Below are 12,547 nucleotides of genomic sequence, written 5' to 3' on the forward strand. Positions count from 1 at the left end.
GAAAGTGCCACCTTGACTACTTGAATAAGCATCTTAATAGTGAAGGGCTCAGGTTGCATTAGAATAAGTGCAATCTGTCATGTTTGCACAAATGTCCATTAGAGGATAATGCTGCTTGTTACCCAATATGATTTTGCATTCTAAGCATCTAAAAAGCTTTTGATCCATTTAAAACTATTCACTGCCCAAGTCTGTCTTACGTCAGCAAAACTGATCTGCCAGTAACTAATGCCTACACACAAGGATGAGCCATAGCCACACAGTAATGACTTGAAAATATAAACCTTAGGATAGACATAGATGCATTCTTACCCAGTTCATCATTTGTATAGTTTGACAGATGAGTTATCCATTTAATGATTATTTGAGTCTTGATTTAATACAATCTAAATATTATATAACTATAAATATAATGCCTGTTTGAACCATTGCTAACTGTTTTTCTTTAGTTTACTTTATTTTAGCAAGACCAACCACTTTCTAGTCAACAATTACATTTTTAACTTGACTTTAAATTTTAAGTGTAACTCAAGTTGTTTCAGACAATATTTGTGTCGGACGTTCGGTGAGTAAACAAGTAAAAAAACATGAGGTTTTAATCCCTCACACTAAGGATGAAAGGTTCATGATGTGTTGAAAAAATACAACTAATGAGATGAATCACTTTAATACAAGAAAATCATTTACAAATCCCAGTAGGTTTGCCAATGCAAAATACATTGAAGCAAACCCAAACATCCTTCAATATGAATTGTATCTACAATGGATAGAACATGTGATTTTGCTTAAGGCTCAAGGTTCTGTTAATGCTTTCCTATGAGACTTATTATGAATATGGCAGTTGTTTCAGACTTTGACTTGTTTGCCATGGCAGCTTTCCAAGTCCATTCTGTGGTAGAGAAGAGCTGTGAGCCAGTCAGTGATCATAAAGCTCCTTCATCTCCTTAAGGATCTTAATACTCTCGCTGTATCTCAACTGGTTCTTGTTAGAGCACTCCTTCCATCTGAAAGAAAAAAGACCAATATGGGTCACCTCAACTTATTTCAAACTAAAAGATGTTTCAGTGACTGAAGGTGTTTTTTTTTTTTAAAAAGCTTACAAATCAACTCGTGCTGAAACCACTTCCCTCACGTTCTTACTCAATATGCGTATGTTCCTATCTGTCTATCTGAGACACAAAAACAAACATGGTCTACAAGGTGGGTTAAGTGCAACCTTATCTTGCAAGAGAAAACTTACTTCTGTCTTATCTTTTTCCATCGTTCCATGTGGTCAAATATGAGAGAACCTGGTACAGGAACTGGCTCTGTTAACTGTGCAAAGAAAATATTAAAGTTGAGCTACGATTATATTAATCAGCTTTAATTAATTCATAGATTTTTCAAATTAAATGCATAATAAATCATAACAACATACAAGTATGAATAGTAAAAAAAGTGTTATAAACACATAACAAAGAACCTTTGTAACAGTGGGTTTTTCTGTCTGTGGGATCCTGAGATTGATGAGTTCACCAGTTGGGCTTAATGGACAGGAGGTTGGCGGAGGGAGTCTGAACACATTCTGATCTTTACCATTGATCAAGTCTGTAACCTGGCAAAGAAAAAAAAAAGGAAGTTATAAATAACATGTTGGACAACAGATGCTACATTTATAAACAGTAAGGGTGTGATCCTAACAGCAGATAGAAAGTAGCAGTAAAGATTTAAGACAAGGGTCGGCAACCTCTTATTATCAAAAGAGCTATTTTTGTCATCTGTCAACAGCTCTCTCACTCCTCTGTGCAAACAGGTATGGCTATGGTTACCCCTCTATGTTTGTCAATTTTTTTCTGACACCTTTACTAAAAAAGAAAAAGAAAATCAAGATTCCAAAAAAAACTTAAATATGGTAACTTCTTCACCACATGACCATGTGAAAGAAATTTGTATATTCAAAACTAAAAGGAAAACTGAAGTAAATCCAAGATTTCATATAAAACTGCATATGGAGTATAAGGGTACTTTTATACAGCTCAGTGCAGAAACACAACAACTATAAATGTCAATATGTTTTTAAAAGTATAAAAATGGATGGATTAATCATTGATGTGAAAATAATCCTGAATAACTTTAAATCCTGAATTCAAAAGACTTGATCATGATAATAATTTGCATGCACATTTTAAGTGAAATTTAAACATGTTATACATTTTTGTACATAATCGTCTTCAGTAGGCACTGGGACAACAACACATATCCCTTCCTGTCTTAATGGAATGTCTCATTTTTCTTAGCCCCATGGGAGCACCTTTATGTCATAGAGACACTTTTCTTTTAAAATGTTATCTATCCAATTCCCAGACAATTGTGCTGAGCGTCTAACAAAGACCATGTCCATATTTTTGTGGTACTGGTAATATTGCCGAGCCTAAAATAGTTGCAGTCTACTATTTACTGTTTGTTCGGTTCGATACATTTTAATTACAAATCAGTACAAAGTTGCTTCCCTGCAAAGTATGATTCCAATTCAGGTTGACACTCTTATCCATAATATTTTACACCACAGTAAGGGTGGCTGTACTACTTAGCAAACGAACAAAAAATAAGATTTTTAAAGTCACTATTGTAGTCTACAAGGGAAAGTATATTATTTTTGGAGATTCATTATTATTGTTTTAAGTGTGGATACTTAAAATAAAATGTAAGTTATTTAACAGAACTGTGTAGCCTCTTACCTCTTCCTCTATCATGCTGTGTGGGGGACTCGGAGAAGAAAGTGGCTCTCGAACAGAAGGATTGTTTCTCATCCAGGCACGGCAGATAGGATACAGAGGGGTGCTGGTGTTAAATTGAGCCAGATCAACACTGCGATCAAACAACTTAATAATGTAAGAGTCTAGAAAAATGGAAAATACAGACAAAAGCAAGAAGGCATTAGGTGAGAGGGAAAGTGATCACACAAAATGTCAAGGAAAGTACCATGATGTTATTAGTTATAGTTATCTAGCTGAAATATTATAAAATATTAGCATTTAGTTTACTTTGTTTATGCAGGTTGGTTTCTGGTATGCCCTCATCCATCTCTTTCCGTTTCTTCCTCCGATGCTGTGGGAAACGAGCTGATGGCCTGGAAAAAAATCAGATCAAGGACAGGGACTTTATAGCATACTGAGAAAATTCACCAAAGTTACTGCATTTCATTTCTGTTATAGTGTTCAGACATCAAACAAGTCAATGTGTAATTTTTTATTTAATGACATGGCAAGCCTTATGTGAGGCTTTTTCCAGCCATTATGGTATGAAAAACACAATATATGGAATTGTTTATTGTTGGCATCTGGTGGAAAAAAAAGAGACACTTGCCTTTTTCCAGCAGATGATGGAGACAAATCCCTACAGAAAACAAGTAGTACATGGAATATGAAACACGCTTTTACAGTATATAATGGTTGCTGAAATTAACCAGCAGGTTTTAAATAACGTCACCGCACGATTATATCGCACAATTTCCAAATTATGTAGAGATACATACTTGTTTAAAGAGTCAGTTGAGATTTTTCCAGTGTCGCTCTCGTTTTGCTCCCTGCTCAATATACAATGATATTAGTATGACCGGAGAGTGACCATATTTACATAGGTTTGAAAAACATTTTAATTTCACAAACCTCTCATTTTCAGTCCTTTCAACCAGTCCCTTCAAAACAGCATCCAATCTACTACGTGCACCAGCCCCTTCCATATCTGCAGTGGTCACAACAGAAAATAAATAAATGGGTGTTGTGTTGAAAGAATAATTAATGACAAACTTAGAATAGAATAGAATGTCTTTATTGTCATTATACAATTGTACAACTAAATTATTTGGCTTCACCTTAAAGTGCACACACATACAAGCATCCACAGCTAAAAACAACAAAAGAAGAAAAAAAAAAAAAGAACTCTCTTTCATAAGATGGGCAATGTATGGTAGGAGTTATTTACAGGTAGAAGAATAACAGAATATAAATAGATATTGCAGAAATATAAAATAAATATTGCACAGTATAAAATGTAAAATATTGCAGAAATATAAAATAAATATTGCACAGTATGAAAAACTAGTCTATAGTACGGAGTTCATTAAAGGCAGATTATATTTTCATAATGTGTTAATGAATTTGAGATGCGCTGTGTTAATATTCTATAAATCATAGTGTAAGACTTTAAGGTACTTTAAGGTTAAATCATCTTACCTGGTCTTTCCGTCTTGATTTTGACCTGGTGCATTATCTCCACTTTTTTTTAATGTTTATGTAACGGGGAAAAAACACCAAGTCGTTCAACTATACGCTCACCGTCGAAGAAACAGACCGAGAACCGACGTCGTGTGTTTGATATGGAGAGCTGACTGAAGTGTAACACGACCGGGCTGGTAGCTAAACGTTAGCTTGCTAACTGTGGCAAGCTATGCGTTTAATAACGTTAATACTACTTTATGCGAACAACCTAATTGGTCTATTTGCCGACTAAGAACTCAACCTAATGTTTTTCGAAAATGGATAGGAGAATAGCTCTCTAGACTGAGCGTTAAAATATTGTTAAGCTTTAGTTATGGTTGCTTAGCTAGCTTATTTTGACCATCGGTCTTTCCTCTTCCGCGCGCTGACGCGTCACTATAATCTGATTGGCTCTTGTGTAGGGAGGTCCTTCGACGTGATTGGGTTCAACATATGTCAATCATATTTTACTTGCTCCCTATTGGCTGCATGTGTTGGTGTAAATAACGATCGCCGCCCGAAACAGTTTGTGGCTTGCTTCTGGTTTAGTCGATAATGGTGTATTTATCAAAAAAAAAGAGCAAGGTAATTATGTTTCATTGACTACATTGAAATGTCGAGTAAGTAGAGCCATAAAATCCCCACCGTAGGAGCTTAATTAGCTTTTTCAAAGACAGATTATGCCGAATTGGCGTTCAGTACCATAGTAACTTTGTTTTGTTGACATGCCAAGTCAAACTCACTAAATCAACCTCTGCTGCGTATCCTGTCTTTTGTATAAACCACATGTGGTGTTCTAAAGCTGTAATGAAATCCAGGTAAGATCGTATGGACAACATTTTGATAGCACCCTTAAAAAAATGTACGGCTGGTGAAAATGTATTGTTTTTACAGTGTTCCCGTCTTCACAAGGCAGAATCCCTTTGAACAAGCATCCAAAGTGGTGAAGACACACTACCACCCAGCATCCAACAAGTCCCTGTCACAGAAAGAGAAGCAAACTGTAAGTACACTCCACATCAGGGATGGGCAACTTTGGTCACAGCAAGGGGCCACATTAATTCTCACTGCCAGAGGGCCAAATTGTAGTAGCCTATACAAAAACTATTACAGTCAATTTTGTCTCCAATTTAACTCAACATGTGCCAGTGAGCAAATATTATTATGGACATACTTCTGGTTTTCATGATTTCATGGTAGATTTTGTCATGTTTTCTTCATGTTCCCGATTAATTGATATGTAAAAATTGACCTGAGGGCCACGTTGAGGGTTGATGTGGCCCCCGGGCCGCCAGTTGCCCACCCCTGCTCTACATATACTATAAGACATGTTTCACTATGCATTTCTAAGTCCGTGCAAACACTTTGTCATTCGTTTTACAGACTTTCAGTCCAGAACGTTTTAGCAAGCGATCCAGTGCACAGTTTAACACTCTGAGGCCAGAGGACCAAGGGCTTACTGAGAAACAAGACAGCTGTTTTACTGCCACGGAGGGACATCCTGTTTTTGAAGAGTCATGGCCATCCTCTGACTGTGGATCATCTCCTGCCAGTATTTTAACCTCATCTAACATGGTGTCACCCAAACAGTCTGCAAGAGCAGGAAAACACTCAACTTCCTTAGAACCAGGAGTTCAGCAGGATTCAGTGCTATCAAAGTAGGTTGAAATTTAATTTGGTTTAGACCAAACCCTCTAACGTTATAGCTATGCCTTGCAGCTGGTATCCCAGTTAATTAGAGCGGTAACATATTCTCACTTAAACAAAATGATCAATATGTGAAGGAGTCACTAAACATAACAATAGTGATTCTGCTTAGAAGCCTCAAAGATAGAGAAGCAGGTCAGTGTTTTTGTGTCCTTGATATTGGAATCACTAGTCATAGGAAACGCCAACCTTTTTTGTCACAGGTATATAGAGCGCTTTCGCCATGGCCGACCGCAAAGTCGTGAGGAGCGCCAGCAGATGGCTTCTTCCGTTAGAGAGAAATCAGTGCCTTTTTGGTGGATAACATCCTCAACTTTTCCCCCCAGCTCAACACCAACTAAAACAACAGACAAAGGTACTTATGGTCACTTATTGCAGACTTACTGACTTTTGATATAGGATCCTACATTTCAATGAAGAAAGCATGCCTTTTTTGTGTGAAATGTAACAGTGAAATCCTTTGCATTAAACAGATGTTACCCAGCCTCTAAAAGATGCCCATGGAGCTTTCTTTTACAGTCCTGTACAGTATCAGCGTGACAGATCCCTCTCCCCATGTAGAAGATCCCTAAGTGTGAGTGCATTCATGAGTTTATGAAAACCACCAGATACTACTCCAGTTTGATGTTTTTGCATGTGTTTATAATGGGTTGTTGGGGTTGCAACCTGCTGCGGTTTATGCCAGGTTTCTCTGACCGCAGGAGAGAAATCATCCAACTAAGTACCGTAAAATATTAACACTTCATCAAAACACCACATGTCTGTTTAAAAACCTCTAGTCTGTTTACTAAGTGCCAAGTAAGCTTTGGTTTGGCAGCCATGTTTAGAAATATGGCTGGCTCTGCCTTTTGTCAAATGAGTTGCCCTAATTAAAGTATGGAAAAACTTCAGTACATTTTAAGCAATATAAGACTCAAATGCAGCAATTTTTTTCTTTTAGTTTTATTCATTCACACCACATTGTGAGTGTTGTACCCTTTTGATCTTCTACCTGTCCATTTTTTTGTTTCAGATTTTGTCAGACACATCCCAGGGGGAATATGACGACACTGAGATACTCCAACTTCAAGATCGGGCCAACAGACTTCTGCTGAGAGAGTATGAAAACCATCAAAGTGACATGAATGATAAATGAAAAAGAAATACTCCAGTTGAAAGTGAACTTTTTCTTTGTAACAGTGAAACTCTGAATGATGGATCTATCCATGTCAGCTCCGAGGGTCTCGGATGCTCAGATTTCTCTTCTCCATGCAGCATAGAGGAGCCAGTGAGAAGACCTGTGATTCCTGGAGTAACAATGTCTGCTGCTGGTAATGCAACAGCATGGACTTCTGTAGAATTTTGTTGATGTTTTTTTAAAATTTAAACTTGCTTTATCATTTTCCTGTAAATGCAACATGTCAAAGAAGGTTCTTCTTTTTTATGCTTGTGAAAACTTTTGTTTGTCTCAAAATGGACAGAAATGGCCAGCTCAGACTCAATTCAAGCCCATCTCTCCCAAAACCCCTCTGTCGTTCCTTCACTGGAGCCCCCCACTAGACCGGAAGATGACATCTTGTTCCAGTGGCGTTTAAGGAGAAAGATTGAGCAGGCCAGGGAGTGGCCCCAGAAACACTCAGGTTTTTATGGTCCAACCACTAACCACCAGAGTTTAAGCCAGACCTCAGCTAGTGGACAGGCCTATGAGGTTGGTATAATAATAGTGTATGTATATCACAATTTATTTTTATTTTTCCAAAATCCCCAGGATAATTATTATGTCCTCTTTCTTGCAACAGGGACGTGTTCAACCTCCAGAATTCTCAGAAAAAGTGATAACTCCTGAGATTGCTGGTGCCAGGCTAGAACCCAAAGTAAATCCTGGATCATTTAGCCCATCTTCAGGTCCAGCTCCGTTACCTGCCTTTGTTGTCTCTGGTTCTTCAGTTTCTCAACCCCATGTTCCTGCCCACATGCATTTTCTTTGTGATGTCTTGCCATGTCCCAGCCAGACATTTCATGCTAGTACACATGACAACATTTTCCAAAGTAGGGATGAGTCTCGGACTAAAATAGTTTTTGAAAAGGCACAAGCTGAGAACAAGATGAAAACAGCCCCAGATGATCCTTTTCTCGAACATATTCCAACCCCATCAAATGCTTCATCTGGAGCTACAAAAGGGGAAAGGCCATCCAACCACAAAAGATCAGAGAGGAACAAGAGGGAGAAAGCTCAGACAAAAGAGTCAGAGAACAACAAGAAGGAGACAGTGATGTCTTTCAGAAAGCAGAAGAAATCAACAAGGTCAAGTATTGAAAAATGCTCATTGTATGGAAGACCATTCAACAAATTCTAAGTATACATATTGACTTATTTTTGCAGGCATACTATGGAAAAGGAACACAGTGATGGCCCTGGCTCTACAAATAGGAGTTCTTCACATCAAAGGTATCCTGAAAGGATCTTGCCATTGGCCAAGGAGCAGCAGCAACAAGAGGGACGTTTTTCCAGCCAGAGCTCTACTGATGCTCATGCACCACCACATTCTCCAATACACAGTGCCTTAGGACAGGTCAGCATTTACACAAGCTGTACAGTGTTTTTATATTCTCAACCGTTCCCTTGTTATTTTCTTAACTCTTTCTCACTTTATGAAGTTGGTTAAAGCAGGCAACCAATGAAGCCAGTGAAGCTGTTTGCATATTATTCACAATGTTATTCTTGATGTTATATTTTGATAGCCTGCAGGTAGCATAACCTACAAAACAAGCCATGATCCTTCCAAATGATAAGGTGATTGGAGTTTATGTCAGATGTTGTTGTATAAGAACATTGGTGTTTGACAGGCTTTAGTTTCTAAACATGGTGGCATGAGATGGAAAAATATTGAAATGTAAAAAACATATATATTGACATTCCACCCCACCGCCTAATTTTTATTGATATTTTTGAGCCCAAAAAAGTTCTTCATGGTATCAAAATGGCTCAAGTAGGTCTGCACAATGAATCACCGTTTAACTGTTATCGCAACATGAGAATTTGAGATAAACACAAAATTCTAAATTTATTGCACTAAGTAAGAGAACTTATTTGATGTGCTTTCTCACTCGTCACTATGACATTTGACCTTAAGGATGGAGGCTTGGGTATATTTGCCGTGCATCCACACACTTTTGATACATTCAGGCGAAGCTCAAGGTAGTGATCTGCTACCATCAGGTTAATTGGTGCCAACTTAGTGGTTAAAATGCATTTTAGGATATATTTAGAATTGAAAAGGGACATGTTACAAACACAGGTAAAAACTGTTAGCTATAGCTTATTACGCCCTCTAATATTTGTATATAAATTTCTCTTTATATCGTTATCACACATCCCACAATTTTCTCATATCCTGCAGGCCTAGTGGTTGGTATTAAAAATATACACTTTAACGTTTATAAAAGATATTAAGTCAGGAATGCAACAATGTATTCAAAATCACAAATTACTAAATGAACCCTGAACCCACTTTTGTCAATTGATTGTGCATTGTAACTTTTTTTGTTCAAATCTATTTTGTTTTTTTAATTACAAACAGCATAATCTGATGTTAAGCTTAGATGTCATTATGGGGATAAAAAGCGTAATTATCCAGCAAAGTGTTGTTGTTTGACGTTGACAGGTAGTTTCCGAGGTCTTGTTCCCTATGACGGAATCGTCTCCTGCTCCGAGGATGCCGGTCTCCTCCTCTCCCTCCTGCACTTCTGCAGCTCGGACACAATCCTCAGTTCTTCCCTGTGATGAACAGAACTCTGTTGAGGTCATATCACAGCTGCTGCAAGAGGCTGAAGGTGAGTGTACGGCAGCAAAGAGCACCAACCTTTACCCTGTAGTTAATTGTGGAAAATCTATTTCTTTGAATAGCTTTCACTCCCAGCATTCCAAAACCTTTTAGGTATTTCTTTCTGTGAGCTTGCTGTTAGTTTGTTAAGCTGGTATAATTTGTAATGCATGAGGAATTTGTTGTGCAAACCATTTGAGTCCCATAACCTGAATAATTTAGGTTTATTCTTTTTCAGATTCAGATGAGAAAGAGTTTGAAGATGATGCTTTATTAAAAGTCCTTCGCAAACAGAGAAAATGGGTAAAGGAACAGATCAGGTAAAATAATAAGCTATGACTTAAATTGCTCAATGTAAGCCACATTGATTATAAAAAATGATATACATGTTCATGTAAGGCTCTTAATCTTCAAATCCAATTAAATGTAGCACTTGTTATAAATCATTGAATGATGTTAAGATATGTGAATCAAATCTAAGAACAGTCTTCGACTGTGATTTTCTTTTTTCAGTGAAGTTGACTTTTTGTTGAATGGCTTTCTGGACGAGCAACATGCTACCTGAAAATGAAGAAGAAGAGACACTTGCCTCAGTAGTTTTTATTTTTTATGAAGAAATAAAGTTTATTTGTTCTCTTTTTGAAGAAATATTTTCCACATTAAAGAGCTTAGAGATATGTTAGTGTGCATCATTAATCACAAACATTACACAGTGCATTTTACAAAAGTTGCACAAAAAAGTCAGCACATTGAGCTGTCATCGCAGAATATTTACAAAGAATGATTCTGTGAAACATTACTGTATGTAAGAATGATGAGTTACAGTCAGAGCAGTATTTACAAACCTCAGAGAGCAGGGAATATTAAACAGTGCCAGGAACTAAACAAACCAATGTTTTGGCACATGCTGAATGTTGCTATGACTGGATGGGGAAAAAGTTTTTTCCTTGTGCGTGCATAAAAGTTTCTGTTGTATTTGTTATAGTTCAAAGTGAGGATAACAGAAATTGAGTGTTGGATATTGAATCCATTAGTTAAGGATTCTGGTTTGCACAATTGGTGCAGCTATGATAAGAATGCCATCTGGAGAGACCGCTGACTCCAAAGCCATGGTGTCTACCCCCTTTGGGATTCGGTAGCGACGGTTAAACTGCCGTGTGGTCAATCCTGGACCATTCTTCTACAAAAACAAAGATATAAGTACAAGTTTAGAGGATGACAGAGATCACAACTTTTGAATATAACCTAAAGAATACTGCTAGTTTCTGTTATAAAACCAACCTTTTTCTCTTCATGCTTTCCTTGAACTTCTACAAAGTCTCCGATCACTTTCACCATTAGGTCCCGTGGGCTGAAGTCCTTTACATCTACTTGAACTGTGAAACCCCTGTCATCACAGTTGACCTGCCGTAATCAAACAAAACTACATTATTTCATAGAAACAACAATCACTGCAAAAAGCTCACCAAAAAGTATATGACAGCATGCTCTTAATACGATACATATCATTTGTAATATTTGCTAGTTAAAACACACTCCTGACTTTTGAAATAGTACTTAGGTTTAAAAAATGTTGTCTTTTTTTTCAGCTTTCAAATGCATCTTTATTTGCTGAACAAGAATCAGATGTTGGCTTCTGGGTTGACCTTGAATTACATCAAATACTTAAGGGGAAAACTTTTATTCTGTAGATTCCCAGCTATCTAACAAGTTTCTATTCTGTTAACCTGCATTTTCACAGAGCCAAAACAAAAGCAAATCATCAATTTAGTTTTTTCAAAACCTGGTTACAATAACTCAAAACGACCTACCTCAGCAGAGCTGGTATTATCAGACTCTGGAATAAGTAATTTAGGAGACCAATTATATTGTCCATAAGTCCCATTCAGGCGAGGAATAAGAGGTTGCAAAAGTTTCTCCCATTGGAGATCCCCAGCTGGCAGAGTGGGTGGCAGGATGAAGTCCATCTATTAACAGGAGAAATAAAGAAAACAAATTAATATTATAAGAACTGGAGTCAGAGCAGTTGAGGCTACAATATACTAGACCACCAAACATAAAACGCAAGTCACTACTTACCTCTTCCCAAATTCCTTGACCAAATAAGTGTGTGAAAGGGAAGAGAGTTGAACAGCTTGTTTGAGGTCCTGAAAGAGGCACAGGGAGTACCTATGATTTACTGGTACACCGGCCTGACTCACTGACTGAGTCTCAAGTGGCTGCCTGACACGAGTGACTGTTGTGGTGTGTGTGTGTGTTTTATAGGCTTCTGGGGTTGCATAATGAGTTGGGGAATTCACTGTGGGGCACCTTGCTTCTGTTATGATCCGGACTAATGCGTATACCCTTGAGTGTTCAGGCAGCGCCATATAGGATAAGAGTGTATTGTTATTGGAGTGACGCAGCTGTCTCGGGATTGTGACAATAACGTGTCAATTAGCCATTACCAATACATAGTTGATCCCTTGTATTGATGGCGCCGATACAAAGAGACTGGTTACTAATAAGAGTCGTTTTTAAGTAACACTTAAAGGCTGTTGTCAGGGAAGGTCCGTCCAAAAATAAGTTCAAAAGACGATGTTGACCCTCGTGGGCTGATGCCGAACAGACGGTGACAGCAGGGACGTCCTAAACACATGCCAGAGCACGTGCACTGCCAACAAGCCTCAACTGTCAGAGAGGAACACACTACTCAGATCAATTATCAAAGTCACAGATGCAGTACACCTTCATGTTAAAATAAACCATTAGGTTACAAGTAAACTCCTGATATTAGTACAGAACAAATTAATAGACTAT

At 37.7% G+C, this 12,547-nt stretch overlaps 3 protein-coding genes across 4 annotated transcripts; 1 reads left to right on the forward strand and 2 right to left on the reverse strand.

Annotated features, from left to right (window-relative positions):
• Window positions 1–651: 651 nt before the first annotated feature.
• Window positions 652–4,612, reverse strand: lin37 (lin-37 DREAM MuvB core complex component). Its single transcript, XM_020637398.3, has 9 exons — window positions 4,215–4,612; window positions 3,648–3,723; window positions 3,515–3,565; window positions 3,346–3,375; window positions 3,024–3,109; window positions 2,718–2,878; window positions 1,463–1,594; window positions 1,241–1,314; window positions 652–1,004 (listed from the first exon to the last, which is right to left on the reverse strand). Exons 1-9 carry the CDS (start codon window positions 4,246–4,248, stop codon window positions 917–919), a joined length of 732 nt encoding a protein of 243 aa, XP_020493054.1. The 5' UTR covers window positions 4,249–4,612; the 3' UTR covers window positions 652–916.
• Window positions 4,613–4,643: 31 nt separating this feature from the next.
• proser3 (proline and serine rich 3) lies at window positions 4,644–10,425 on the forward strand. 2 transcript variants are annotated; one of them, XM_029277973.2, is made up of 13 exons: window positions 4,644–4,823; window positions 5,155–5,241; window positions 5,622–5,896; window positions 6,149–6,300; window positions 6,419–6,519; window positions 6,958–7,043; window positions 7,125–7,255; window positions 7,406–7,632; window positions 7,724–8,229; window positions 8,308–8,497; window positions 9,590–9,758; window positions 9,987–10,068; window positions 10,262–10,425. In XM_029277973.2, exons 1-13 carry the CDS (start codon window positions 4,794–4,796, stop codon window positions 10,311–10,313), a joined length of 2,088 nt encoding a protein of 695 aa, XP_029133806.1. In that variant the 5' UTR covers window positions 4,644–4,793; the 3' UTR covers window positions 10,314–10,425. The 2 variants fall into 2 exon arrangements, with proteins under 2 accessions (XP_029133806.1, XP_020493051.1); XM_020637395.3 differs by having other exon boundaries at window positions 4,768–5,056; window positions 5,133–5,241.
• On the reverse strand, window positions 10,334–11,991 carry hspb6 (heat shock protein, alpha-crystallin-related, b6). Its single transcript, XM_020637397.3, has 4 exons — window positions 11,828–11,991; window positions 11,560–11,715; window positions 11,030–11,152; window positions 10,334–10,928 (listed from the first exon to the last, which is right to left on the reverse strand). Exons 2-4 carry the CDS (start codon window positions 11,713–11,715, stop codon window positions 10,779–10,781), a joined length of 429 nt encoding a protein of 142 aa, XP_020493053.1. The 5' UTR covers window positions 11,828–11,991; the 3' UTR covers window positions 10,334–10,778.
• Window positions 11,992–12,547: the final 556 nt, after the last annotated feature.

This window comes from Labrus bergylta, chromosome 8 (genome assembly GCF_963930695.1).
Source record: "Labrus bergylta chromosome 8, fLabBer1.1, whole genome shotgun sequence".
In the NCBI taxonomy this organism is placed as follows: domain Eukaryota; kingdom Metazoa; phylum Chordata; class Actinopteri; order Labriformes; family Labridae; genus Labrus; species Labrus bergylta.

Bases quoted from the DNA above. Each gene is read 5' to 3' on its own strand.
- lin37 (XM_020637398.3), bottom strand. From the start codon at position 4,248: ATGCACCAGGTCAAAATCAAGACGGAAAGACCAG. The intron at 3,724-4,214 runs GTAAGATGATTT...TGACCACTGCAG, and splicing joins AATCAAGACGGAAAGACCAG to ATATGGAAGGGGCTGGTGCA. The intron at 2,879-3,023 runs GTAAACTAAATG...CCATTTTTCTAG, and splicing joins AACCAACCTGCATAAACAAA to ACTCTTACATTATTAAGTTG.
- proser3 (XM_020637395.3), top strand. From the start codon at position 5,025: ATGTGGTGTTCTAAAGCTGTAATGAAATCCAG. The intron at 8,498-9,589 runs GTCAGCATTTAC...TGACGTTGACAG, and splicing joins TACACAGTGCCTTAGGACAG to GTAGTTTCCGAGGTCTTGTT. The intron at 10,069-10,261 runs GTAAAATAATAA...TTCTTTTTTCAG, and splicing joins TGGGTAAAGGAACAGATCAG to TGAAGTTGACTTTTTGTTGA.
- hspb6 (XM_020637397.3), bottom strand. From the start codon at position 11,715: ATGGACTTCATCCTGCCACCCACTCTGCCAGCTGGGGATCTCCAATGG. The intron at 11,153-11,559 runs GTAGGTCGTTTT...TGATTACGGCAG, and splicing joins ATAATACCAGCTCTGCTGAG to GTCAACTGTGATGACAGGGG. The intron at 10,929-11,029 runs GTTGGTTTTATA...TTGTTTTTGTAG, and splicing joins GAAAGCATGAAGAGAAAAAG to AAGAATGGTCCAGGATTGAC.